The following is a 26,756-nucleotide window of genomic DNA, read 5'->3' as shown; positions in this document are numbered from 1 at the left end:
TTTCGTTGAACATTATAGTGATTGCCCCCCCCCCCCATATTTCTAATCTAGGTAACATAATTTTTGGCCAATAAAACTAATGGTCTCTGTGCCATAAGTTGTTGTTCTTGCACTGAGTAATTATGTTGCTGCTTGTTCGAAATTCATATTTTAGGTTTCTAATAACAAAAAGATCTTTACTGGCAGTTATTGAAAATAAAAACAGGTTATTGAGAGTTTTTTTATCACAATCAAAAGCAGCAATGAATTTTTCTGGTGAATTGACAATGATTTTGTTCTACTTAATAATTTATCAGAATTTGCAGGTGCTATCTCTTCATATGATTCGAAGTGCACGTTAATGAATCTTGTTTATTTTATTATTTAATTATCTACCATGGAACATCCATGCAAATGGGCAATAACTAAAATGAAACATTATAAATGAGGTCATTATTAGAGCTTGTTGAGGTGCATCCATGAATGTTGATTTTAAGCATGAAGCTTTTGACTGGCTTTTTTGCTAAGGGTATCAACATGAGATTGTAAACTAAAGCTTGAAATTATCTAAAATTGTCTAAAATTACTCCAATAGTGTAACTTCGGTGCTCTCTTTTGTCACTGACCCATAGATATATAATTTACAGAGACTTCTTTATCTTTTTTTCTTAAAATCAGAAGATTTTTTCTTCGTTCATTTTCATGTAGCTATTTTCAACCCATTGTGATAAAAGCAAGCATCCTTTTGAAGTGATTCTAATACTATGTCTAGATCAGATCCACATAGAAAGAAAGTCTCATCATCTGCTTGATTGCATACATCAATATCTTTCACCAGATAAAAATTATGTCGTTAAATTATATAGTAAAATTATGTATTATAGCACTGAGCCTTGTCGCACACCCAAGGCAGTCTTTTTTCAAAGAACTGAATGAGCATTTTACTTTCATTCTTCGCCGCCTTTCAGGCAAATAGCTGTGTACGAGGTTACCAGCATCTTTTCTTAATTCGTACGCTGCGAGTTTTGTTAGCTAAAGGTCATGACTGAGGCAGTCAAAAACCTTGGAAAATACAAATTAGAACTCCTCCAGCTGACCCTTTTATATCTAGTGGTGGTTTCCAATTCTCTTATAAGTGCCTATTCTGTATTGTAGCCTTCTCGAAAAGCACATTGGTGATTGGGCAGAAAGAGATAAGCGAAAGGCCCAATTTTCTCTTTATCATACGCTCATAACTTTTGATATTGGACACATAACAGTTATTGGTCGATAGTTTCCCCTTTTCAGTGGTCTTGCTTCTTAAAGACAGTCGTTAAGTTACCCTTTAAATTAGAAGGGAATATTTCTTTAATGATACAAAAGTTGAAAAGATTTTGTAATATATCAGAGATAAACATGAGAATATTGATTTAAAACCCTGCTAGAGATGTTCTCAATCGGGGATGTCTTTTTTGTTTTAGTAAGTTTTCGCAAGACATAATCGGCTGTGACAAATTAAAACCGAAATTCTGAAGATGGTTATATGTTTTTGGTTACAAGTTTCATTCTAGGACGAGAACTGTATTTTCTGAAGGCAATTTTAACCGGATCTAAAAGTCCATCGTTAGAGACCATATACTCCTTGGATTCATTAATTCCCAATGTATCGGTAATGTTAGCAAAATTGTCATCAAAGATTGTCATTAATCACCGTATCATTATTCAACATTTTGATTTTAGGCCAAGTCGGTATTTTTCGGAGAAGAGCGGCAAACCAACAGTCATCATTAAGGCATTAAATATTTAAGTTTTTATAATAATTGATTTTGGTCTGTCGTAACAACAGCCAGGCTGTTTTAAACGCGTTGAGGTTTTCTTGACTCTAGATATTGTCATAAAGGAACCATCATAAAAGGACCATCATAAAAGGACCATCATAAAAGGACCATCATAAAAGGACCTAATATTTTTCTTGATGAATCCATCCATGCTCATGCAGGGAGAAATCAACTTTGTTAGAAGGTACGTCGTGTTAAGATTGCGGAAAATCTAGCTGGGATCCAGTTTTAGCAATTTGCAGTTCATTTCATAATCATGTGTAGCTCCCCGGCTTGTATTTCAAGTAGGTTTGGAAATAAGACTTAAATAATTACTGCTTTATTAGGGTTACTGTAGAGAGAGCCTCGTATAGAATCTGTAAATCCTCGTATACTCGTCACACAATTTACGATGAATTCAGAACTAAGCAAAATCAACTTAAAAATCCTCTCTTTATCTTTTAATCAATTACTATATATTTCATATTATTCTACATTAAAAGCTCTCAATAATTTCTATCATAATAGGATTTTAAAATCACATAATGTAAAATTTCAACATACTTAAATCTTTTTAACGATGTTATATATGATAAAGTAAAAGAAACTTTGATACAAAATAAATACATTCCAAAGAAGTAACGAAATGTCTAAACTGATAACTCATAGGCTAAGTACAATATAACCAAACCTATCAAAGCCAACGTTAAATTATTTGTCACCTTGGTAGGCTGGGTCCAAGCCTATATGATAAAAAACCCTATACAAAATGATAAAAATCCTAAATGAAGTTAACCGTTTTCAATAAAACTATCAAGTTCGTGAATGTGAAATAAAAAGCGTCAAAAATTTCAAAACAGAAACTTTGTATGGAGGAATTTGGGATATATTCTGCCACAAAACAGTTGCAATTTTAGTTAATTTCTGAGATGAATTGTAACTTTCGTTGAAGAAAAAGTTTTATGTTAGGAAAAGTTTGGCAATAACATCAACAGAAGATATCATTGCGATACAGTTGTCACTTTTTCACTTTCAGTGGTACTTTTAATAAAAAAAATGGAAAAATGGGTTATAGGGTTATAGTTGAACAGCCACTTGAATATGTTCCATTTGAAGATCATCTCAACGCTGACATTGGGCGCCTTGGCGAAAGGTTTCCTATGCTGCCACCAAGTTTTGATTTCATTGCTGTCAAATCTGAAAAAATACGTTACACGAGGGCTTACAGCACCTTCTTTGTAAAAACTCCTTTTAAACTTTTTTAAATATTTAAATCGTGGTTTTAAAACTTTTTTATTTAAATCATGGTAAAAAACTGCATGTTTCAACAGATCATACTATTTTCATCCGGGTCATGTATGCTTTATTATTAAAGTAAAAGGTTAATCGTAAAAACCTAGAGATTTAAAACTAAGCTATATTTAAAAGCAAAGTAAGGTGAGAGAGAAATAGCTATGAAGATTAATGCAAATCAGAGACAAGCTAAACGTCAGCAAACAGACGTAACCCTCTAGCCCTTGTTGAACCCCATCGACAAAGCTGTAATATGTTCAACTTTAGAAGCAGAACTGAATTCATTGCAAGTGGCTAGAATTATTTCAATGCCCTTTGAAAAATTCCTAATGAACAACTGAGTAACAGCGAATTAGAAAAATTGTCCCTTTTCATCGAACCAGCCAGTGTTATTGTGTCCTCAATTTAATTTCCTTAAATGTAGCGAAAAGTAATTCTACCGTGTTCATCTACATAAAAGAGGGAGACGTAATATTCACAAAAATCAAACAGAAAAACTTTGATCAGGGATATGAAATAACAAGTATAAATAATTGATTACTCTTGGGTTTTGCCAAGAAAAATTTTGAATCTCTCTATACGGGTTTTGCGCGAGGATGGCTCAGTTGTTAGAGGCGCTAACTACAGACCCAAGGGTCCGTGGTTCGAGTCCCTGGCATGACCAAACTTTTACCCAGAGTAAGGATAGTCGCCAGCTCTCTGTATTTCCTGGCATAGGAATCACGAGATGTGGTCACATCGAGAAGAAGGACCAGGACACTGCTCGATAAGCACAGCTTCTCAGTGCCCTAAAAACTACCTTCGCATGCTAGGTAGCGATAAATACAAATTGTCCAGCTTCAATGACAGGTCAACTTGAGGAGGCACAGTGCTAATGTTTTCGATATAAGAATCTTGATAGCGGCCCCTCCATCCGACCTGGTCACCCGAATGGTCAGTCCATCTTATGAGTAAAAAGTTGTGAAATTCAGAGGCAAAATCATCTCCCTTTCAGGAATATTAAATGACAGCTACAGACCCCTGAAAAATTATTCTGGTGTTTCTTTGGTCTGTCCGCATACAAGAGCCGAGTTTGAAAGTGCTATAGTTCAGATGGGAAAGATCGCATATTCTGGTGATTGAGACAGTACTCGAATGGGGCTTCTCTTGTGGCAAATTCAGTAATTTTTCCAATTTAGTGACACTATGATGCAGGGGGGCGTCTACCAGGTGTAGGCGTCTAATAAAAAAAGAGAACTGAAATGTGGAGAAAGTTTTCAAACCTGTTGGTCCAAGAGGAGCCGGGGCAGTTGGCCGCCGTTTCTTTGTCTGCCCCCGTGCTACTTGCCGCGCCCTTGATCCAAAGCCAAGACACTGCAGGGTCTCAGTTAGGTATCGCTTGACTGGCGAGACACACAACATTACAAGGAGTTTTGCATCGCCACCTTAAACAAAAATGCATTTAAAGACATCTGATAAGATCTGATAGTATTGAGCATTTATATACATAACATAACAAACAACATAACACACAACTAACACATAACATAACACACAACTAACACATAACATAACACACAACTAACACATAACATAACATAACACATAGCATAACATAACATAACATAACATAACATAACATAACATAGCATAGCATAGCATAGCATAACATAACATAACATAACATAGCATAGCATAGCATAACATAGCATAGCATAACATAACATAGCATAGCATAGCATAGCATAACATAGCATAGCATAACATAGCATAGCATAGCATAGCATAGCATAGCATAGCATAGCATAGCATAACATAGCATAGCATAGCATAACATAACATAACATAACATAGCATAACATAACATAACATAACATAACATAGCATAGCATAACATAACATAGCATAGCATAGCATAACATAGCATAGCATAGCATAGCATAGCATAGCATAGCATAGCATAGCATAGCATAGCATAGCGTAACATAGCATAGCATAGCATAGCATAGCATAGAATAGCATAGCATAGCATAGCATAACAAAGCATAGCATAGCATAGCATAGCATAGCATAGCATAGCATAGCATAGCATAGCATAGCATAGCATAGCATAGCATAACATAGCATAGCATAGCATAGCATAGCATAGCATAACATAACATAGCATAGCATAGCATAGCATAGCATAGCATAGCATAGCATAGCATAGCATAGCATAACATAACATAACATAACATAGCATAGCATAGCATAACATAGCATAGCATAGCATAGCATAGCATAGCATAGCATAGCATAGCATAGCATAGCATAGCATAGCATAGCATAGCATAGCATAACATAACATAACATAGCATAGCATAGCATAGCATAGCATAGCATAGCATAGCATAGCATAGCATAGCATAGCATAACATAACATAACATAACATAACATAACATAACATAACATAACATAACATAATACAACACAACACAACACAACACAACATAACATAACAAAACATAACATAACATAACATAACATAACATAACATAACATAACATAACATAACATAACATAACATAACATAACATAACATAACATAACATAATAATAATAACAATTTCAACTATCTATAAAATGGCTAATGACATTGGCCTATCTATAAAATGGTATAAAATGACATTTTCAGCATCATCCAGGAGTTATTACCTTGAGGTATACTTAAAGATATGATTTTTCCAAAGAGGTAATTCTTATGTTGCGATTGTTAGGTAAAATTTTTCGATAAAGGAAATACAAATGATTAGTTCCGGGAAACGAAAGCTTACCGATAGTATCTTGCAACAAATGAGTGAGCTTTGTATTTCTGTAGGGCACGTGGGATCGGTGCTCCGCCAAGGCCTGTAATACATCTGCCAGTGCACTCAAACTGTCGAAGAATATAGAGAAAGTGGATTAAGATTTGGCATAGGAGCGAGGCCTTTGCAACGCAAACGAGGCGACCACATCGGGTAAAGGTCCATGTCAATTGCCAGCCACAACGAAATATTAATGGGTCGCAAGCGATGTTGTTTCTCATTCTAAAAAGTTATCCCTGTGGCGTAAAAAGGCAAATTCTTTGTTTCCTTTTAAGTTGCTAAAAAGACTCGGAAATTAGGAAGAAATTGTCAAAGGAAGACATCTGAAGAAACTTTGCATGTATACGTGTCCAATATTTCAACCTTGCTTCAAACAAAGCCCAACGGATAAAAATCAATAGGAAACTCTTTATGTGTTGCGAGGGATCTGCAAACGTCCAACAATACGTTAGAAACGCTTACCTTTTGTTTATTTCCGATGTTTCTCTTAGTGCAGCACCTGTTACCCCAGACATACCTAAAACCGAAAAATTACTCAATAATTGGAAGGAAAGGCTGCTCAATGATTTCAAGACGAACGGTCTCCATGATCGTCATTTTGATGATTGGTTCAAACATCACTAGCATTTCAAACATCACAAATCTTCGCTATTGTAAACTATTTTCCTCGTGTGGTTCTGGTTATTTTTTACTTAACGTGGCAGTATCGATTTCACGGGTAGAAACATCCTTCCTTTGCCGACAGACGTACTAAACCATCTACTATAAACCAACCCACGACGAATGAATGGCGATAACCTTAGATGAAATTAGCAATACACGAATAATGACAGATTGGTTTCATACCGACACACTCGCTGCCAGCAAGATCAACAAGCTGCAATTTCGTTTTAACCGTCAAACTAGTCACGCTTGACTTCAGGCTCATGTCGCTAGATGACGTGCTTGACTGGGGAGAGGGTGATCGGGAGCGACTGCCCGTGGAATGCAGCGTTCTGCCCGAAGACCGAGTGGATGCCGGCGATCTACGAATGGAAGACATCGTGAAATTAAAATAACTCTGCAATTGGCTGCAGGGATATGTATATTGCTTTGAAATCAATAAAGAAGAGGGAGCCAGTAAATATGGAAAACTGGCAGAAAGTATAGCGAAATGTCCTTGAAGGCTTGATAGAAAAGATAAACTTGAATATCAATCAAGATGATTAATAAAAATTACTGCTTACCAGTCGGTCATAATGTACTCGATACCGTATAGAAAGAGCTTTACTCGCTATTTGATGTACAGAACAGAATATAATTTATACATTCTAATTTTGCAATATGATTTAGACAAATATATCTTACTTTGACCTTCTCCTAGGCCCATCAACAGAGACTTGTGGCAAAAGGCGCCTTGTTTGTGTTGATGTTGGCGTTGGTGGCGGAGAAGGTGGGGGACCTTCTGGTGACGTCACTCGCACCTGGGAAGATTGTTTGGTATGATAGAGATTCAGCTGAACAATAAGGTGAGATCGACTTGAATGCGCGTGAACTTTCGTAGCATCTTCGTGTCTTCTTCTTAGTCCATAGTGCACGTACGTCATAACTTCCTGAAATGACGTCACAGTCCTAAAAGTAGAGATGTATTTATAGTCTCCGCGCATCAGTTGACAGAGAATGAAAAAATGACTTCACAACTATTAGAAATACGGGAATAACATATGACGAAGTCTGACAACAACCATGAATGCGAGGCAATCCCTTGATAAATAGATGGTTTAAAGCAAAGAGAACAAAAAAAATGAATTCGGACTAAGGATTGGCTCCAAAAGATGAATTTTCTTCTATAAGTTTTTGATATGATTTACATTATGAAAACCATAGAAAAATCGTGCACTTATTTACATGCTTTATATACCTTGAAATCAAACGTAAAATTTTCCAAAACTCAAATTTTGATTCAAATTTAAAATGGGTTTCAAGCAGGGCATATACATTTAATGCCAGATCCTGTTTTTCAACTGACTTCGAAAAAATTGCATAAAATAAACAAATGCTTGTTAGCATGATTTCGCTTTTTCTGTCAACCCAAACATAATTGGGTAGACTTGAACATAAAGAAAAAAATAGTTGATGAAAGATAAAGTTGTAGCAAACATCAATATTTAATCATAAGCAGTTAATGTTGTAGCGAACATATGCTCAACCGATTAACAGCGAATGCAAGAATAACACAACGACGCATTTTCATAGCATTTCTGTTTACTGAAGTAATGCAAACTTTGGCAACTTTTAACCTTTCTTAGTTTTCAGCACAAAGCTAAATATTTTTGTTAAATAAAAAAAACACGAAGAGAATTCAAACCTGATTTCAGTTTGCATAACTCACAAAAGATACTACTGATGGAGAAAGACTCTGATTTTTCTATTTATACAAAAAAGTAGCTTTCTATCTTTGAATATTCTTTATGAACAGGTGTAAACGTAAGAATACATCATGGGCGCTTTCAATATACAAGAAAGCTTTATAGACGGAATTACAAGATTAAATCCAGACCTTTTAAGTAGAGGCAAGAAATTGCCGTAATAATGCATTCATAGCAAGGATGCACTCTGTGAAAGGGGCTCAAAGGAGCAGAGAGCGACCTAGAAAGTTTAGATTATTAGTAACTTAACAAAAAGTCCTTACTTGGTCACCAATGACGGTATGTCTTGAGATCCATCGCTCGCCATGAAAACAGTGTGATTGACGTCTCTCTGCAGACGAAAAAAGAGAACAAAATTAAAAGAAAAAATTTGATCAGCTGAGAAACGTACAAAATCACCAAAAGTTTAAGTTAGAGGCATAATTATGAATACTACAGATAAAGTTGATGCGATAGAGAACTAGAGTCATTTAAACGATAGTACTCAAAAAGTTCCGAGAAAGGCAAATTGATAAACATTCAAGTTGAAATGATAACTGGAAAAATTTATCAGAAGGTATCACAACCTAAGGAAAAACCTAACTAACAAAACAAAATATATTTTTATTGAATTTTTTTGTGGGTTATTGAACTTATTCAGTTAAAAATATTTAACACACGTTTTGCTGAAAGTTCGAAAACAGAGGTCAAATTTACCTTGTCAGGAGGTGCCAGCAAATCCTTTATGTGTCCTAAGTAAATTTCACAAACAGAAATTTCCAGAGAGTACCATTCGTTTGCATTTTCACGCTCTTTAACCAACCTATTGCAAACAGCAATAAGAAGAATTCTATGCCATACAGCAATTCATAACTGATACTATCGTTTTAGAAATTTTAAGCAAACATACGAGCTTACATGAGAGTAGATTTGATTGCACACAAACAAGGCACACAACCACAAAATATGTCCTCACTGACTCAACAAGATTCAAACGAATGCAAAATAAACAGAAAGTAAAAATTTAAACAAGCAAAACGCCTCTCCCTACAAGCTATAGTTATCTTATCGGGTCATAAATCAATTCTTACAAGTCCCAAAGAACAAGCAATACTACAGCATTTAAATCATAACGAAAGAAAACCAAGCGGGTAAAATATATTCATGTCGGGATATCGAATTATTGTGAAGTTTATTTCATAAATAGCTTTGATGTCTTTTAACGATAAATGGCTCGCTGGTCAAGACATACCTAAAAATTTCTTTTGCTGATCGTGGAATAACTCCTTCCTCAGGTCCACACTGCTCTCCGTCTAGGTCCGAAGTCATTGTGTGACTGCTTAGCATTGTATGGGTTTTTCCGCTTCCGGTTTGCCCATACGCCATTATGCAGACATTATACCTATGAAAATAGGAATCACGAATAATAAAAAGCGATCTGATTGTTACACTACTTCATGTTAAATCATAAAACAGTCTAGAGGCAAACCCAAACATGTAGCAAGGTCATCATGAAAGGTATGCTGAATTTAAGACGATCTCAAGTTTGCACTAGACGAAAAGTGTCACACAAAAAGCTTAAGTATGACTATTTGTTCAAAATAGCTTTCAAACTCCTTTGGTTCGTTAACATTCAAATCCTACATTTAATGGAAGTGGAACAAGACATAAGGCATCACCAAATGGGGGTCGCACTAAAACCTCGTTTGTATGCATCAGCTGTCAATAAAGTGTCAATAAAGCCCTTGAATATGAGACTTTTGCTAATATTTCAACCAGTTTAGCTCTATGTGTATGAACGGCCTCCTTTTCAATTCTAAAAATCTGGAAAATTTCCAATGCTAATGGAAGCAGAAAAATGTCTTTCAAAACACAATTATATGTTCAGGATAATTAGCAGAAAAGGAAAACAAATGTGGTTTACGATTTTACATTGACAAATGTGAAAAAAGCTAGGGAAAACTTTCGAAAATATATGTTAGATAATGCAAAAGTGAGTTAAAAAGTATAATCAAAGTTCTCTAAAAGTTACAAATAGAACCTTCAAGAACAAATACAAAACAATCAAGTGTCTCTTCCTAATTCAGCGTTTTATGGAAGCTTATAACATAATCATAAATAATTTGAAAAACAAAAGCATATATTGCAAAGGAAAGACACCATATATTTGCTTGCTTTCAAGTTCCTTTAAAAAGAAAAACCACCGTGACACCATATCCTTGCTTACATTTTTGTGGTCAGTTATCAATCTTGGAGCTCTTGTTTCTTAGCGTTAAAACGGACATAATGTTTTGATAATGCAGGAAACCCATTTCCCTTGAAGCAGATCGGATCGAAAAAGAAACAGAAATCCACGCTAATACTTTTTGCTACACAATTTTAGTTTTCTGTTAGTGAAAGGTTATTTTTGACGCATTTGATAAGAAACGTGCCAAGAAAATTGGATGCTTAACAAACTAACATGATTTCCTTTTACGAAACAATCACAGAGGCTAAAAGCAATAGTCTAAAAGCAATAGTATTTACAGATGAAATAACATCAGCCGAAGCTAAGCATTAACAGTAACAGAACATTTGCATTAGATTTAGTTAAGATAATAAGGTTTCAAATAAACATAAAACAGAACAAAAATTTAGTAGAAATAGACAAAAACAAACCCATCAAGCAATGATGTAAGCAGCGGTGCAACGTCTTCGAAAACCTGATCCTGATTGTCTGCTGGGCTATAAACTCTCTCAAACTCGAATGACTTGGCTTTGGCTGCTGTCACGGAAACATTCTCGTCGTCCTGTGCCATCACTACTTCTTCCGACAATGTGCCAGGCAAACCAAGAAGATCGGGCTCCCCTCCTGAATCTAGGTCGCAAAGCATCGGTCGAACACGACAGTGGACTCTTATGTTTCCTCGGAGCTCCTACGGATAAATTCAAGTAGATTTTGTCAGTGATTCTTTAAAGAACAGTTCAGTCCCTACAACTAAGAACATGATAGTACATTATGAAGAGCCTTTTTCATCACAAAAGAGTCACAGCAGAAGTACATATCGATTGAAAGAGCAACAAAACATGCAAAAACAATAAATTAACGAAGATGTTGGTCATTGAATTAGAGCATCGTACTTTTCGGCCTAAGTGCATATTACTTAAATCTCGTAGACGCCAATCTTCACGCTATGAACATGTTCTGCTTACCATGCATGCATAATTACCATGCATGTGTTATGACTGCTTACCATTAGTGTATTATGCAGTGTCTTCCTTCTGTTTCTTTCACTGTTGGCCAGTCTCTGTGCCTCATCCAGAGCCAGCTCAGCTTCCATCAGCTTACTTTGAAGCTCTAAAGAAGAATATTTTCAGGATTTTGATGAAAGTCGTTTAAATGTGTCTTATATTTTAGCTTCGAAGGATATAACATGGAATGCGGGTGCAAACACTTCTCAACAGTGTCTAAAAATAACCCCAAAAGACTTGCTGAAACAAAGTTTAATACACAACACTCTCTCTAAAAAAACTTCCAATACAAGCAAATAAATCCATGATACATTACACACAAGTGACATCTTTGGTATCTCTGCGTACCTTCAGAGTCCATATGTCTCTTAGAATCCACAGATCGCAAGAATCCAACATGCTGCATTGCCTGTTGTTCAATCATCTTTATTTCCTGTTTGAACTTTTCTTGTATGTCCTCAGCATCAATCTTTATATGAGTTACATCTAACTTCAAGTCCTGGTAACAAAGAAGGTTCAACCATTAAAAAGTGCTAATGTATACTGCAATTTGACAAATAGATTTGATGATGTTCAAATGAAGACACATCGCCATACTTCATCATTCAATTTTGAAGTGGCAAATGCTTTAATAAATTTTGAATTAAAACATAACAAGCAAACAAAACAACTATTAAAAAAACCACTAGAAATACCGTCTGAAAATTAAAGCTACAATTTGCCAAACATCCTAGAATTGAAATGCCTTTGTTTTTCAAGAAATTAACAGTTTCAGTGGAAAAGACCAACAAAGACCAACAATAAAAAAAAGAAATTTACAAATTTTCTTGATTTTGGTTTATTTACCAGATCACATGACAAAAATTTAGACGGAGAGCAGTGTGGACCTGATTAAGGAGTTATTCCACGATCAGCAAAAGGAATTTTAGGTATTTCTTTACAAGTGAGCCATTTATCAACTTATAAACTTCCATCAGAAAAACAAGCACAAAAAATACTTTGCACAGCAAAGCAGTCCTGGCAGTATGAAATTTGCTAGCATGCTGAAATCTTGAAAGTGTGATGGAATGTAATCCATAAAATTTAGACCTTACAATTTTTCAGAAGATCTGATAGACTTTTAAATATAATATTTTTTGTGCGAATGCTTCAGGGGTGCATTGCTGCTTGAAAAGGTATATGCGGTTTTTTACAAACCAAAATTTTTTACAGAACTTTTGAAAAAGTTTTATAAGGATTCTTTCAGTTATTAAACTCTATCAGCTTGTACCTATAATTTTCCATAATATTTCATTTTTTGCAACAATTATTATATTTATATGTGTAGCATTCGTATATTTGTTAGTCTAGTTGCATGTAATGGCCATAGGGTTTTCATTTTCCTTTGCTTCCCATGGTATTACACCTGTAGTATGGTTGAGTAATTAGAAAGTACAGTAGAATCTAGCTTGTATCATAATATTTTACCTGGATATATAAATAAAGGATTTCACAAAAAGCATACAAGTTTTTAAAAAAGTAATGATGCCCAAGAAATCAATCGCTTTTGAGGTTAACAAAAACAACTCAACCATTTCTTTGAGAAAATAGAGAAAGAGAAACAAAAGAATAGTCAGTCAAAACATGGCCCAGGAGTTATAGGCATATTTAAAGGCATGTGTGTGCCATAGCACACTTAATAATACAAAAGCGGGGATTGTACATTGGGCTAGGAAACTTATCAATTTCAGTCAAACTATTTCAATCTTCATTTATAGTTGAGGACAAGATTAGAAAGCTTGAATGCATTAATTTTACCTGCACTTTTGAGTAACAGCTTTTGATTTCACCACTGATATTGTTTCTGAATTTCTCATTATCATCATACAGCCTGCGAATATGTGTGGTTTCTTTTCTAGTAGAGCGCACATTTCCTTGACACTGTAGGCAAAAAACCTTTATTATTTTAAACTGCCCATTTTTTAATTTCTTTCACAAAAACTATTCTGGTCAGTACAAAATTACTGAGACAGAAACATATATATTAGGAAGAGGTGATTTCTTTCCATTCATATCCAAAAATGATAGCACTTCCTGGATAATATCATGGAGCAAAATCGAAGCCCCAAATAAATTGCACCTAATTTCAGATACAAAACAAATCTTAATCACTATGCAACAGAACATTCTAAAAAAGAAATTTCTATCATTCCATGAAAAATCGACACATGACTATAAAATAACAAACAAAATTTATATTTGACAAAACGAAAAAGAGAAACCTGAGCAAGCTTCAAGTATAGCATGGCATTTTCTGTTTCAAGGGCTATGATTCTTTCTTCTCTTGCCTAAAAATTGAAAGAGATTGTTGAATTACATAACTTTTTTCTGACCTGCTTTTAAAATTGCAGCTATTTCAAACACTTCTTTGAGCAGCTTTTTGAGAAATATAAACTGGGAAATTAAAAGCTCCATATGCAGTTATGTTTGTGTCTTGCTGATAAAACATAATTTTGATGAAGATAAAAAAATTGAAGAAATCAGCACAGCAAAGTTGACCCCAATTCAGGGACAGGACAACATTAATTTTTTCTTGACTCATATCAGTTTCTTGTTGAACATTTTGCAGGTAAAGCTCAAAATCTGTGTGCACATTTGATGATCACACTAATGTGCACTTGGGGTCCATCGTTTTTTATATCTGTCTTGATGCAGAAAAGCATATTTATACATGAGCTTAATAAAAGGTTTGTTTATGATGATTTCTTAGCTGAAAACTGGATTTCTCAGCCTGACTATTTCCTGAGTTGGCTAAGAACACAGCAGCCACAGTGCCAATGTCATCCCTTTCCCATTAGATTTTCTCTCTTTTGCGAACATAATAATGACCTCCCACTCTGGCCTGTCATCCTTTCAGAACCTTCTCTATAGGAGGCAGGACAGTAATTGGTAGATGTAGATGAGATGTCCACGGAGCCAAGTTATATAAAGTCAATATTGCAACTGTACATACAGAAAAATCGAAGTTTTTAGCATGTAACGAAATCAAAGTTATTTATTACACAGTGGTTGGCTATAACTATATGTACCAAAACATGTTTACACTACTGTAATGCCTAGTTAAAGTTACTCGATCGATCCATCGATTGGGTAATAATAACAAGACATCCACACAAAAAGGTTCTCAAAATCAACATCATACCCGAAGAAGTTGCTGAAGCTTTTGGATCTTATCTTTGGGTGCACCATTTTCAGGCATTTCTACAATAATCAGACGAATTTGCTTTAGCTTTAGGATTAGATTGCCTTTGCATTGCATTCAAATTTCTCTGATTTTTGTTTACACTACAACAACAACTGCTCTTTTCGAATCCAAAACAAAAGACCGCATAGAGACGGGGAACTGGGGACGAGTTAGCGGGTAGAAAAGTTTCGGAGAACCTTCATTTAGCCCCAAATTTGTAAGCCCTCTTCCTTTAAAACCCCATCTAGGATCCTAAGCATTAAATTTTCCCCTGGGGTTCAACATCACATCTCCAGCCCCAGTAGCCTCCCATTGTTTAAAACCATAGGCTATTGCCTCCCTTTTTATAACATAGGGGCCCAATGGCTATACATACGAAGAAGATGTATAGTAAAGAGCGCTAGCAAGACGGAATGGGCTTTTCTATGAAGATGTTTATAAAGAAACAATATAAGAATATAGGGTCTCGGCGAGAATTTAATCTCATTGACATTGTTCGGTGGAGTACCATCTTTGGATAACATAGCCAATTAAAAACTTCATCAGGAAAAAGAATAGGGCTTACAACTATCGTCCTATTTCTCTCCTTCCAATTTTCGGTAAAATTCTAGAGAAACTTATCTTTGACTCGCTTTATCACCACCTAGATACAAACAGTCTTTTAAACCAAAACCAATCAGGTGTTCGTCCAGGAGACTCGACTGTTAATCAGTTACTATCAATCGTCAATTCCATTTTTTCAGCATTTGACTGCAATCCAACTCTTGATGTCCGTTCGGTTTATCTAGATATTTTAAAGGCTTTTGACAGGGTCTGGCACCAGGGTCTTATTTATAAACTAAGCCAAATTGGTGTCTCTGGTAAACTAATGATTTTAATACAAAGCTTTCTCAATGATAGAAAACAGCGTACAGTTTTGAATGGTAAGACATATACATGGGGTACCGTCTCAGCTGGTGCTCCTCAGGGTTCTATCCTGGGTCCTCTTCTGTTTCTCATTTATGTTAATGACTTGACAGATGGTTTAAGGTGTAATGTGAAATTATTTGCCGACGACACATCGATCTTCACAGTTGTTCACGATCCACGTACAGCTGCCCTCGATATAAACCATGATCTGAATCTTATTGAGCTCTCGGCGCACAATTGGCAAATATCCTTTAACCCTGACCCCAACAAGCAAGCAGTTGAAGTGACCTTTTCTAAAAAGAGAATTCCAATGAATCACCCACCCATATTTTTTAATGATGTCCCTGTAAAGAACGTCCAGGAACAAAAGCACCTTGGAATCATACTAGACTCTAAATTGTTCTTTATTAGTCACATCAAGTCAATTATTTCTAAATCTAGACAAGGAATAGGGATGTTGAGATTCCTCTCAAAATACCTACGACGACACACCCTCAACGAAATATACAAACTGTATGTCCGGCCACACTTGGATTATGGTGACGTTATATATCATATCCCTCATAAAACATGTGAATTTAGTCATAGCTTTAAATTAACGAATCAAATGGAGAAACTTGAGGCTGTACAATATTCTGCTGCATTAGCAGTAACTGGTGCTTGGAAGGGCACATTGCGTGAAAAAATATATGAAGAGCTTGGCTGGGAGTCTCTCGACCTCCGTCGATGGAGTAGACGTCTTGTCCTCTTTTATAAGATTATGAAAAATTTAACTCCGGATTACACAAGAAATCCTATCCCCAACGCCAAGAGTCAAACTACTGTCTGCGCAGGCAAGCTACAATAGGGCAAATACGTGCGAGAACAGAGAGATTTAAATCAACTTTTACCCAAACTGCTTGTCGGAATGGGAAAAACTTGACCCTGAAATTCGTGAATCCCGCTCAGTGAATGTTTTCAAGAAACAACTTCTAGGACTCATTCGACCACCCTCTAAATCGGTCTACGGAATTCATGATCCAAAAATTTTATCTGTTTTAACGTAGCTACGCGTTGGACTAAGTAAGCTAAATTACCACAAATTTAATGCTCACATGTAACACTTATCATCAGTAGCGACGTTAAGTCGGGGCAGTGCGTTGAGGCCCGAGCCCTGTAATGTAATGTAATGTATTCATTGCACAGATCCTAAGTATAATAAAGGTTTTTCACTGGCAGTAAAATAAATAAATAGTTAATAAAACAAAAACCTATAGGTAAATATCACCAAATGTAAGTATAGTCCTTATTATATTAAATAAAATTAGGCTAGAAAATATGTACAAGCATAGAGATAAAAAATTACATTATATATATATATATATTTAAAATAGAATATATAGTAGAAATGAGACATGTTCTCTGTACATGTACATCTTCTCTGTTCAGAGAACATGTCTCATTTCTAGTATATATTCTATTTTATTATATCTATTGCTCTGTGCTTTTGCACATCGAGCACTGTCACGTCAGAATAGACAACGCAATCTGGAATATATATATATATATATATATATATATATATATATATATATATATATGACTATTGTGTTAGCCATAGTCTGTAAAACTACATTGATTTTAAGTTTTGCTTAAACTGGAAAAACGTTTTTGATTGCTTCACTCTTGATGGTAATTTGTTAGAGTCAGCAGTGGCTTGATACAAGAATGTTCTATGATGGCTCGCCGTTGACGACATAGGTACGTGCAAGTGGTGTGGTTGTCTTGTAGTGTACTACTGAATTTGTGAGTTTGCATGGAACACTTCAGAGAGATATTGGGGGCCTGGTTGTTTAGACATTTGTACAGTAAACAGAGCCTATGAGTCTTTCGTTGTTCCTCAAGCCTTTTCCACTGAAGTATGTTTAAAGCTGGTGTCACACGTTGCCCACGCTGCGCCCGTTGCCCTAGTGGTGCGGGGGCTGCAAAGCGCCCTTTTCAAGAAATTGATTTCCGAGCAATACTAATTCATTAACAAAAATATTTTCGTTGATAAGTTCTCTTTCATGATCATGCTGAACAGATTTAGATTGCCACCAACCTTGGCTCGCATATGTTCGATACATAAGTTAAAGCATCTATTATGTCTTAAATTCAAGCAAAGACGTAGGAACCGCGGAGCAGTGGGCTCGTACCCTCCCCCCCCCTTTATCCAGAATTCAGTTTACCTGCCACTTTGCAGCTCACCGAGTTGCTCTTTCTGTCAACTGCATTATGAAATGAACAATTTTTTTTATCTTCTTTTAGAAGGACCAAAAATCAAGCTCACAATATGGGTTACCGAAAGGTGGTGGAGATGGAAAATTGGTCATGGGCCTTTAGGGTTAAGGGCGCGGCTTGTGAAAGCAATTAGTAAGACAACAAAATTGTACCACTTTTCAAATCTTTACAAGAAGGTGACTGCAAAAAATATTCTGAAATGGCTTTTAGGTAATCTAAAGGGCATGGTCGCCAACATTTTTGGATCCCCTAATAATGGACAGCCCCCTCAATATGAATTTCGTTCCAATGGCACTGAAAATGAAGACATTGTATTGTATTGATATGTTTGTGAAACTTTCTACCCTGTCCTGCAGCCTCGTTACCGTTCACAAAACTTCTTCACGAGGTGCTTGCAAAGATGGCAGAGGCTGATGTTAGCCGTACTGTAACAGGCAATGAAAGCCTTCTGTTAGGGACAGCAGAGCTCTCGCAAATGTCATGCTATGATTTTAGCGAATTCAAGGTAACAAAATGATTTAAGTAATTTGAAGTTTTTCTTCTGTGCAGCATCGCAATATCTTTGTCCGAACGAATAAAAGTTATTTCTTTCTTAACACTTTATTTATATTGTTTTAGACCAATTTGTTTCAAATAGTTAGTCGTGTAAACACGCCCACGGCTCGTGTAGTCAGTAAATGCAGATGTTAAGAATTATCAGTAATCATCGAATCTCGAAAGGAACTGCTATACCGCACAATATGGTACAATACAGGCTGCCAAGGATGATATTTTTCTAACTCAGAATAACACCAGTCAATATGGTCTCAGATCAGTACGCTACCAGTAATGTCATTCCTGTAGATATAAAAAGGTCACCATCTGTTAATGTCTTTCGTCTTAAACTCAAAACCTACTTTTTTGATAAGAGTTATTAAAAGTGTATTACAGACAGCTCACAATTTACCCATAGTTTCTAAAAATGTTACCTGAAAAGAGGGCGCTCTCCTCTCAATTAGCTTTGCTATTGAGAGAGTTCCTCCTTAAGAATTCCCCTTCATACAAATCCTCTAGTGTTGTGTATCTTTCTTTACTTTTGTGTGTATTGTCTTATGTAGTTAATCAAATTGTAGTAAAGTATGTTTAATTTTAGAGTCTTTGTATGTAGGTTAAATTCAAAATGAAATAAACTGAACTGAACTGAAACTAGCTACAGTCACATAAAATTGAGACTCAAATATGCAATACTTTTCAATTTAGCTCCGTTCCAGACTCTGCAGAGTATGACAAGTGTACACCCGAGATATTTTTTCTAAAATGTCCCTGCACACCTGTTAAAGGGTGTGGCATTTTGAGATTTGGATGTGACATGCGTGTGCCCTAGGTATTGCTTAGATATTACTTAGGTAAGCAATAGGTATTGCTTAGGACAAATGAATAACTAATTTTCCTCAAGACTGATATAATCATGCAGTGGTTTGATAACAAAATAAATATCAATCATGTACATTTTCTGATTTTCGTTTTAAATGTCTTTTAAATATTCCTTGGACTCTAGCATAGCTGAGCACACTAATGTGCAATCTTAAAACAAAGTGCACACTTATACTATATTGCACACTTGCGCACTTGAAATTTTGCTCTTGCACATACGCCCGGTCTTGTTGGAAACTGCCATACTCTGCAGACCAGGCTCCGTTCACAGTCACACTCTGCTTAGTGTCACAAACTTTCATGCAGTTTTTTGGTATGACTATAACTGGAGTGGAGTGTACTGTATCACACGGATGGTATGATTTGCCTACATAACATAATTTTATTTTGCTTCCAGGAGTCATTAAAAACACTTCGATTAATAGATGACAAAATAATATACAAATTAAACACAAGTGTGCCCACAGATTCCTTCAAACATGAAATTGATGCAGAAGGAAGGTGCCGTGAACTCTACTCTCAGGTTAGATTTTAAAGTATAAATTTGTACAAATTTTATCCTTATGTATTGACGGAACAGACAACTTGTACAATACATTAGACTCTGCTAATAGTTTTTTTTCATATTCACATAAAATCTTTACAAAACATACACAAATTTACCAGACAATACCACAGGGAGCATGGGAATACATAGCAACCCTGTGGTAGTTTACATTCAACATATAAAACTAAATTGACTACAATCTAAAAATTCAAAATGAACAAAAAGAATAAATATATATTAATCAACTACAATTTAAAGATGCAAAATGAACGAAAAGAAGAAATAGAAACTATTTCTAGAAAGAGGAGAGGAGAGAGGAGATATGTTGTTTGTATCATCAAATTACTCAAAACATTTAAAGGCCTGGATAAATTTTAGCATTGCAGCCAGAATTTTCGAATTTGATTCAGGTGGTAATTCTTCATGGCCATAGGAGGATGATTTTTAGCAGATCTTCATTTGAAAGATTTATCAGACCATGAGGCAACAATATCGCATCTACGCTGCTGAGGAGATCACATCTATCCCAGGCCTTGCCCGGTAAGGCGCTCGATCAACCGCGCGCACCTAGAGCGCACCCAAAAGAAGCCTTGGAGAGTGATTTATAGAGCCCCTCAAAACGTAAAAACAATATTGCCACGGAGCAAAATAATTTCTTGGCCTTTGTCTAATAAACTTGATCAAGCATAAACAATCTTCCCAATAGACCACAATATTATGATTTGCGTAAGATTTCCCCTTGAGAAAAAAATTCAGCAAATTGAACGTTGGGTTTTCGATACCATTTTTAATTTAATAACCCTCTAATACCCACCAAGGACACAGGCCATCAAGCGTATTCTCCGGCAGATTTTTTTTGATTTTCAAGCAAGTGTTAATCTTCTGTTGAAGTATTATTTTCTGTTTTTTCTTAATAATTTAAAATCACCTTTGCAAATCAGAGATCACATTTCCGTCCAAATTACCGCATTGCTTTTCAGTTTTCATTTGCTTTCGTGAGTAGTAGATGTTCTAGTATGTCTTATAGAATGGATAGCATAAAAAGGGAAAGAGTTTCTAAGGGGCTCTTTTTATGGAGCACCTTCATTTTGCTTAGAGCAAGGCCTGCTATCCACATTATAATTATGGCAGAGCAGAAAATGGTGTTCCATGTCCTCAACACCGTCATTTATTAAGCACAAAGGGTTCAAAGTGTCATTAAAATTGTGCTTAAATTTATGGAAATTTATCTTACTGAGTCCAACACATAACTGCATTATGATGGATAGGCCATTGCTAATAGTTACTCTGCTTAAAGTCACACTACCTGTAACAGTCACATAAAATTTTGACCCAAATATGCAATACTATTCAATCAAGCTCCTCTTACATTCACACTCTGTTTAAAGTCACAAATTTTAAACAGCATTTGGTGTGACTATATCCAGAATCTACTGTACCATTTTTCTTTTAAATAAAGACAGATAACTTTTTTGTGGAATTTGCTAGGAATGTCAAATTTTTTTTTGATTTGCTAGCTTAATTGTTCCATCTCTTTCATAGCTCAAGAAAGTTTATCAGACAAGAGATGATGCTATAAAAGGATGCATTGCGGAAGTTTCTGAGAGAGTAAAGAATTTACGTGAGCAGAAGAATAATGATCCCGATAACTTTGATATTATGAAGAAATTACGCAAAGAACAAACTTGTGTGAGTATAAAATATTTTAACCTTTTAGCTAAACCAATCTTTAGCCTTTTCAAATATTCGAGTATTGTTTACATCGTCAGGTTATTTTTACTTATTTGTATGAAACCTGAAATCAAGAATCCTCAGAGTTAATTTATAACCATTGATATATTAAAATTTTTTCATTTGAGATCTTAGCATGAGCATCGTTCAGGCGTTCCAACTTAAGAATATTTAAAATTGGAAGTTTTTTAATAAATTCCCATGAAATATTCGAATTTGGCCTATCAAAAAAAGATAACAACCATAAAATTTGCAAAAAAACTCCACAAAAGTATGTTCTTGAAAAAAATAATCCCCTTAAACTGTGGGTATGTGGTAAAGTCATGAATAAATTACAACTTACATCCATAGTTACCTATTTTATCTTGCAATATTGAACAAAATATTTCATGGAAAGGTGTTTTAATACCAGTCAACTTTCTATAAAAATGTGTGCATTAGTTAATGTTTAAATGTCAGAGAGATGGATACTGTAGATACAGTGATAAATTTTCATACATTGGTATACTTCTTCTTTAGTAACTCAACATGTTTTTCAAAATGGGATTTAAAAAAGAATTTCGTGAAAGTGGGAGAGCAACACTCACATCGGCAGGCTGCCACCCAAAACGGGAGAGTTGGAACCTTTGCATTGTTTAGAAAATTGTTTGGAATTTTTGGTAAATCTCAGTTTCACTGTTTAGAGCTGTTAATGCAAAAAGCATATGTTTGAATCTGACTCTATTTTTAAAGAATGTCAGGTGATGCTCCTACCTGTGTCACCTTTTCCACAGGGACAGACAGTATAGGAAGACTTTCTTTAATAGCAAACAAAATATATTGGCTTTTTGGGTAAAAATGGTTTTCACATCTTCACATAAAAAAGTGGTAATATTTTGAAAAAAAATGATGTAGTACACAAGGACTGCTTGTTATCTAATAGTATAATTTTTATTTCAGCTTCGGCTAATGCAGACAGAGCTAAGTGTTGAGGAAGTTGTTAAACAAAGAAGTTTCAAGGTAATCAAGCTTTTTGAAATCAGTATTTTCTGCCTTTGTGGAGCATCTTATGTTCTGAAAAGCACAAGACTATCAAGGTTATAATTGGATCTCTCAATAAGCAGTTGTGCTAGCAACAAAAGCTGGGAAGGTTTTCTTGGGACAATACCCTTTTCAGGAAATGTCTCATTTTGTTCAAGGAAAAACCCTCTGTCCATTTCATGCTTAGTATTAAACATTTCAAAGCAGTGTGATTTATATATTTACCACAATTTTAGACAATAAAAGCGATTCATATCAGATTGCTACTTAATGGAATTTTCATAACAAATAGGGAAACAGTACACCCTTGCTTGGCCGACTCTTCAATGAAATTTGTGTCACTAAAGATGCATCAAAATGGCAGCATGACAAAGTCTGCTTCTGGTGTTACGGAAAATACACCTGCCCTTAACCCACCATATATTTTCTCATTAGTTTTACACCATATTTCAGAAATAATTTAGACAGGGATTAGTTCCCCCAACCTCTACCCTACTGGCTCTGCCACTGTTCTTGTCACTTTGAATTGGTTTTGCTTTGTATCACTTGCTTTTTTGTAGGTGTTTGCTGAAAGATGTTGGAAGGCATATAAACCTGATGACTTATGACAGAACTATTTGAAGCCATCTTTTCATTTGAGGCCATGTATTATCTATTTTCTTAACTGGAATGATTTCTGTCATTAATGTGTTTGATATTAGTGTTGAAAACACTTCGGATCTTTTTGTCTCCAAATATTCAGTACTCCCCCATTTTGTTGATACAAGCAGGCACCTTAGAAGGGGGCTTAGAGACTATAGACTCTACTTTTTGCAGAAAGAATCTTGAAGAATTAAATTAGACAACTTCAACAACATATTTGAAAGCACATCTGAAAGGAATTCAGATTAATCCCTCCACTCCCATATCCCCTCAAAGGAAGCTATTTTGTATTTTAACTCTGCCCAATTCACAAAATGTTTACAAGGGTTATTAACATTGTTAAAGATTTATCGTATATTCCTGATCACCACCCTGTCTTTTCCGTAAAGTTGCAGTTCTTGGAAAGTGGGCCCCACCAGCTCCATCTATTCTTGGATACATAATTTTATTGCTGGGCTCAGGTATGCTTAGTGGTCAATGATTTCTGGGTATGCTCTCTCGTTCTCACAAGAGCCTGTTCCGAAATAATGGCATTTATTTTGCTCCCTTGTTCAAGTCTTACTCAATGTTTGATGGTTTTCAGGATTTTTATGTACTGAGACAGAATGTAAGCTTCCCAGGTTATGAAACTGGTATGAAAACATTAAATAAGAAGCAAGATACACAATTATTGGAAAAAGGAAATGTAAGATTCGTTGGACTAGAATTGAATTTTAAAGGTGAAATTTGCGATGAATGCTGCAGCATAATTATTCGTTTCTTAGGGTGGTCACCGACGGATCAAGATTTTGTCATATGACCATTGTTGGCTACAACTAGTTCAAGGATGCGCGTCCTTCTCGATAGTTCAGCTGCATTATGTAACATTAGCTAGCTATGAGAAATTAACTCTCCAAGGTTCTCGTGTTTTTGACGATTTGAAAATCAAAACTACCTAGTGCTTCGAATATATCTATTCTAATCAGATTTATCTGACCAAGGACCAACTTCTCGGTATTGTTCACATACTTTTGAATCTATAGTGTTTATCTTTGTAACTTTTCATTGTAATATATTTTTTTATACTTTTTGCATCATATACGAATGAGAATGGGTTCATAGTTAAATAAAATTGAATGAAAAATAGTGAAGACGGAAAGACATCGTTTTGTTATTAGTACTCTTCAATTTGAGGCTAGGAGGCAGTGATTGGTCTAGTGAAAGCCAATCAGTTGCGCCCTCTTTCTTGTTGGCTTTGTTTCCATGATTGCTCACCTCGCCTGTCACATTTTGATGATCGATGATCGACGTATGCATCTTTTGAGTAACAAGTCAAATGTTTGCAGTTATTCACGATGAGCAGCTGAATATAACATGCAAATTTCGACATGAAGGTGCATTAAAAAATGAGATATCAAAATTGAATCTAAGAATTAGAAATAGAGTCCTGTTCCGTGGTTGGGTTCCCCTCAGCGGAATTTTTCTTAATCAAAAATGACTACGAATATATTCCTATTTAATGAAATCTACCACATCACTACTTCGACATTAGTAGACTTCATTTGATGTCATTTATGAAGCAGTTGTTTGGTGCTCCACTCACTTTAATTTTTCGTTTCTCACTTTTCTTAATACTAGTTCAATTCATCGCCTGTTGTTTTTATGCAAAATGAATAATAACACATTTGAGACCTTAAGCATGATTCCAATGTTTTTTTAGTTTATGCATTAATGGAAACAAACTGTTAGGAGGGCCATGGCCATGCGGTCAGGGCACCATTTACTGCATCGATGAAACATTTACCACGTGGTCACTAATTTTGTCAAAAAGGGGACTGTTGGTTTTAATGATCATGGTGTTGATGAACGTAGAAACAACAATTGGCTTTCCAAGCCCATTTCCAAGTTTACTCTTCAGGGAGCTGAGTGCGAGGCTGAATGATTGCAAATGGAAATCCATACACCTCTCTGTGACACAAACAAAGAAGTCCCCCCCCCTTTCACTCCCGTTCCCGTTCTTCACAAGTCCACGGGTCCCCTTCTTCACAAGACCCTGTAGACTTTTCGGGGCGCATTTGCAAAACTCTGCTAAATTTTGTACTTAAAGTCTGTTGCGAAAAATAAGGGTACAAAAAGAAAATATTTTTTAGGCTGCTCAAAGTATCTTCTTGTCGCTGCAGCAAATGACTTTTTTAAATTGATCAAAGGTTTTAACGTTTACTTATTAAATTAATGTAAGAGCTTTGACTGAAATGGAATCAAATGTTGACAAATGTAGCCTAAAGGTGCATGCGACGAAAGGAGAGATGTATTCAAGCAGATTGGATCTGGTTACATAGGGCCGTTTTGTATGTCGAGCCGTAGACTTTATTTTTTTCAAAATAGCCTGTTGAATTGAGAAATAGACCAAAAGAGTTCAATCAGAAGAATGAAAGTAAGACTCCGCGGTCATATGTTGGCCTTGGGAGTGCTCCTGCACCAACCCGACAATTTGATGGGACACTATCATAAAATTGGATCGAAACTAATTAGAAATGTCGAAGTCGAAAACGACTGAAATCTTAACATAGTCGGCTGTTACCGGCCCTGGGTACCAGCCTCACTCTATATCAGATAAGGGAGTGTAGAGAGTCTGGTTCAGTGGTATATGCCACACCTTGTGACGTGTGCCTTACATTTGCCCTAGGCTTTCCCAAAACTCCTGCTCATTCCACTGAGTATCTTTGGTATTTATCCGACAGTCTGGTTCCACAGGCCAAGTTCCGTGCTAAATTGACTAAAGCGCTTTAAACGAGTTCAAGGCACTGGTTTATAAAAAAGTCAAATACATCATTTTAGACACAGCTCCCCCGGCCTGCTGTGACATAGTCAAGTAGCATGATGAAATATAAACGCTGCTCAGGGTCGTACAGCAGAGAAACTGTATGCCCGCAGCGCTTATTAGGAAAAGATTTAAATATCTACTCACGCAAGCGCAGTGGGTTAAAATTCGAAAAATACAACGCATCATCACAGATGTTTTTTAACAGTTGCTTGATTTCTTTGGCCAGGTCATAACACATCGTCCAACAATGTTGGTACAAAAAGTTTGACAATTGTTTACGGATGTTTTATTCGTTAGGCCGGGCCTTTACAAATTACAGTTACTGCGTTGTATTTGCCGAATTTTACCCCACTGGGCTTGCGTGAGAACAACAAATGTTTTAAGGGGTGGCCAAACTAACGCAACATTGTTGATCAAACATGAGAACAAAAGAGATGTTTTACGAAATGTTTGATGGAAATTAAATTTTGCAAAACATTATAAAACATCCTAAAACATCGTAAAACATGGTGGCCAAACAAATAGAACATGTTTTTATGCAACAATATTGGATGCTGTTTTATGCCGATGTTCTTTTCATTTAGCCAGGGCTTAAGAAGCTGTGCGGCAGCGCGTGACCATAGCATATGTTTTAACAGTTTTTTGATTCGTTTGGCCAGGTCATAATATATTGTACAACAAAGTGGAAATAATATCTTTG

The 26,756-nt window shown here is 35.7% G+C and overlaps 2 protein-coding genes across 2 annotated transcripts; one reads left to right on the top strand and one right to left on the bottom strand.

Annotated features, from left to right (window-relative positions):
• Positions 1-104: 104 nt before the first annotated feature.
• Positions 105-14,849, bottom strand: LOC135685217 (kinesin-like protein KIF25). The gene is made up of 15 exons (XM_065201064.2): positions 14,691-14,849; positions 13,771-13,836; positions 13,307-13,429; positions 11,858-12,008; positions 11,512-11,615; positions 10,937-11,193; positions 9,531-9,680; positions 8,996-9,101; positions 8,563-8,630; positions 7,239-7,502; positions 6,738-6,916; positions 6,354-6,408; positions 5,862-5,962; positions 4,331-4,492; positions 105-2,972 (listed from the first exon to the last, which is right to left on the bottom strand). The coding sequence occupies exons 1-15, from the start codon at positions 14,805-14,807 to the stop codon at positions 2,893-2,895; spliced, it is 1,983 nt and encodes a 660-aa protein (XP_065057136.2). The 5' UTR covers positions 14,808-14,849; the 3' UTR covers positions 105-2,892.
• Positions 14,850-18,252: 3,403 nt separating this feature from the next.
• On the top strand, positions 18,253-24,391 carry LOC135685212 (protein MIX23). Its single transcript, XM_065201062.2, has 5 exons — positions 18,253-18,405; positions 19,711-19,836; positions 21,403-21,549; positions 22,531-22,590; positions 23,172-24,391. Exons 1-5 carry the CDS (start codon positions 18,301-18,303, stop codon positions 23,217-23,219), a joined length of 486 nt encoding a protein of 161 aa, XP_065057134.2. The 5' UTR covers positions 18,253-18,300; the 3' UTR covers positions 23,220-24,391.
• The last annotated feature ends 2,365 nt before the right edge of the window (positions 24,392-26,756 follow it).

The sequence above is a fragment of the Rhopilema esculentum genome, chromosome 15, assembly GCF_057945365.1.
Source record: "Rhopilema esculentum isolate cy_ngs chromosome 15, ASM5794536v1, whole genome shotgun sequence".
NCBI classification, from domain to species: Eukaryota; Metazoa; Cnidaria; class Scyphozoa; order Rhizostomeae; family Rhizostomatidae; genus Rhopilema; species Rhopilema esculentum.
Note: the sequence above shows the minus strand (reverse complement) of the source record. Positions and strands in the feature narration are given on the sequence as shown.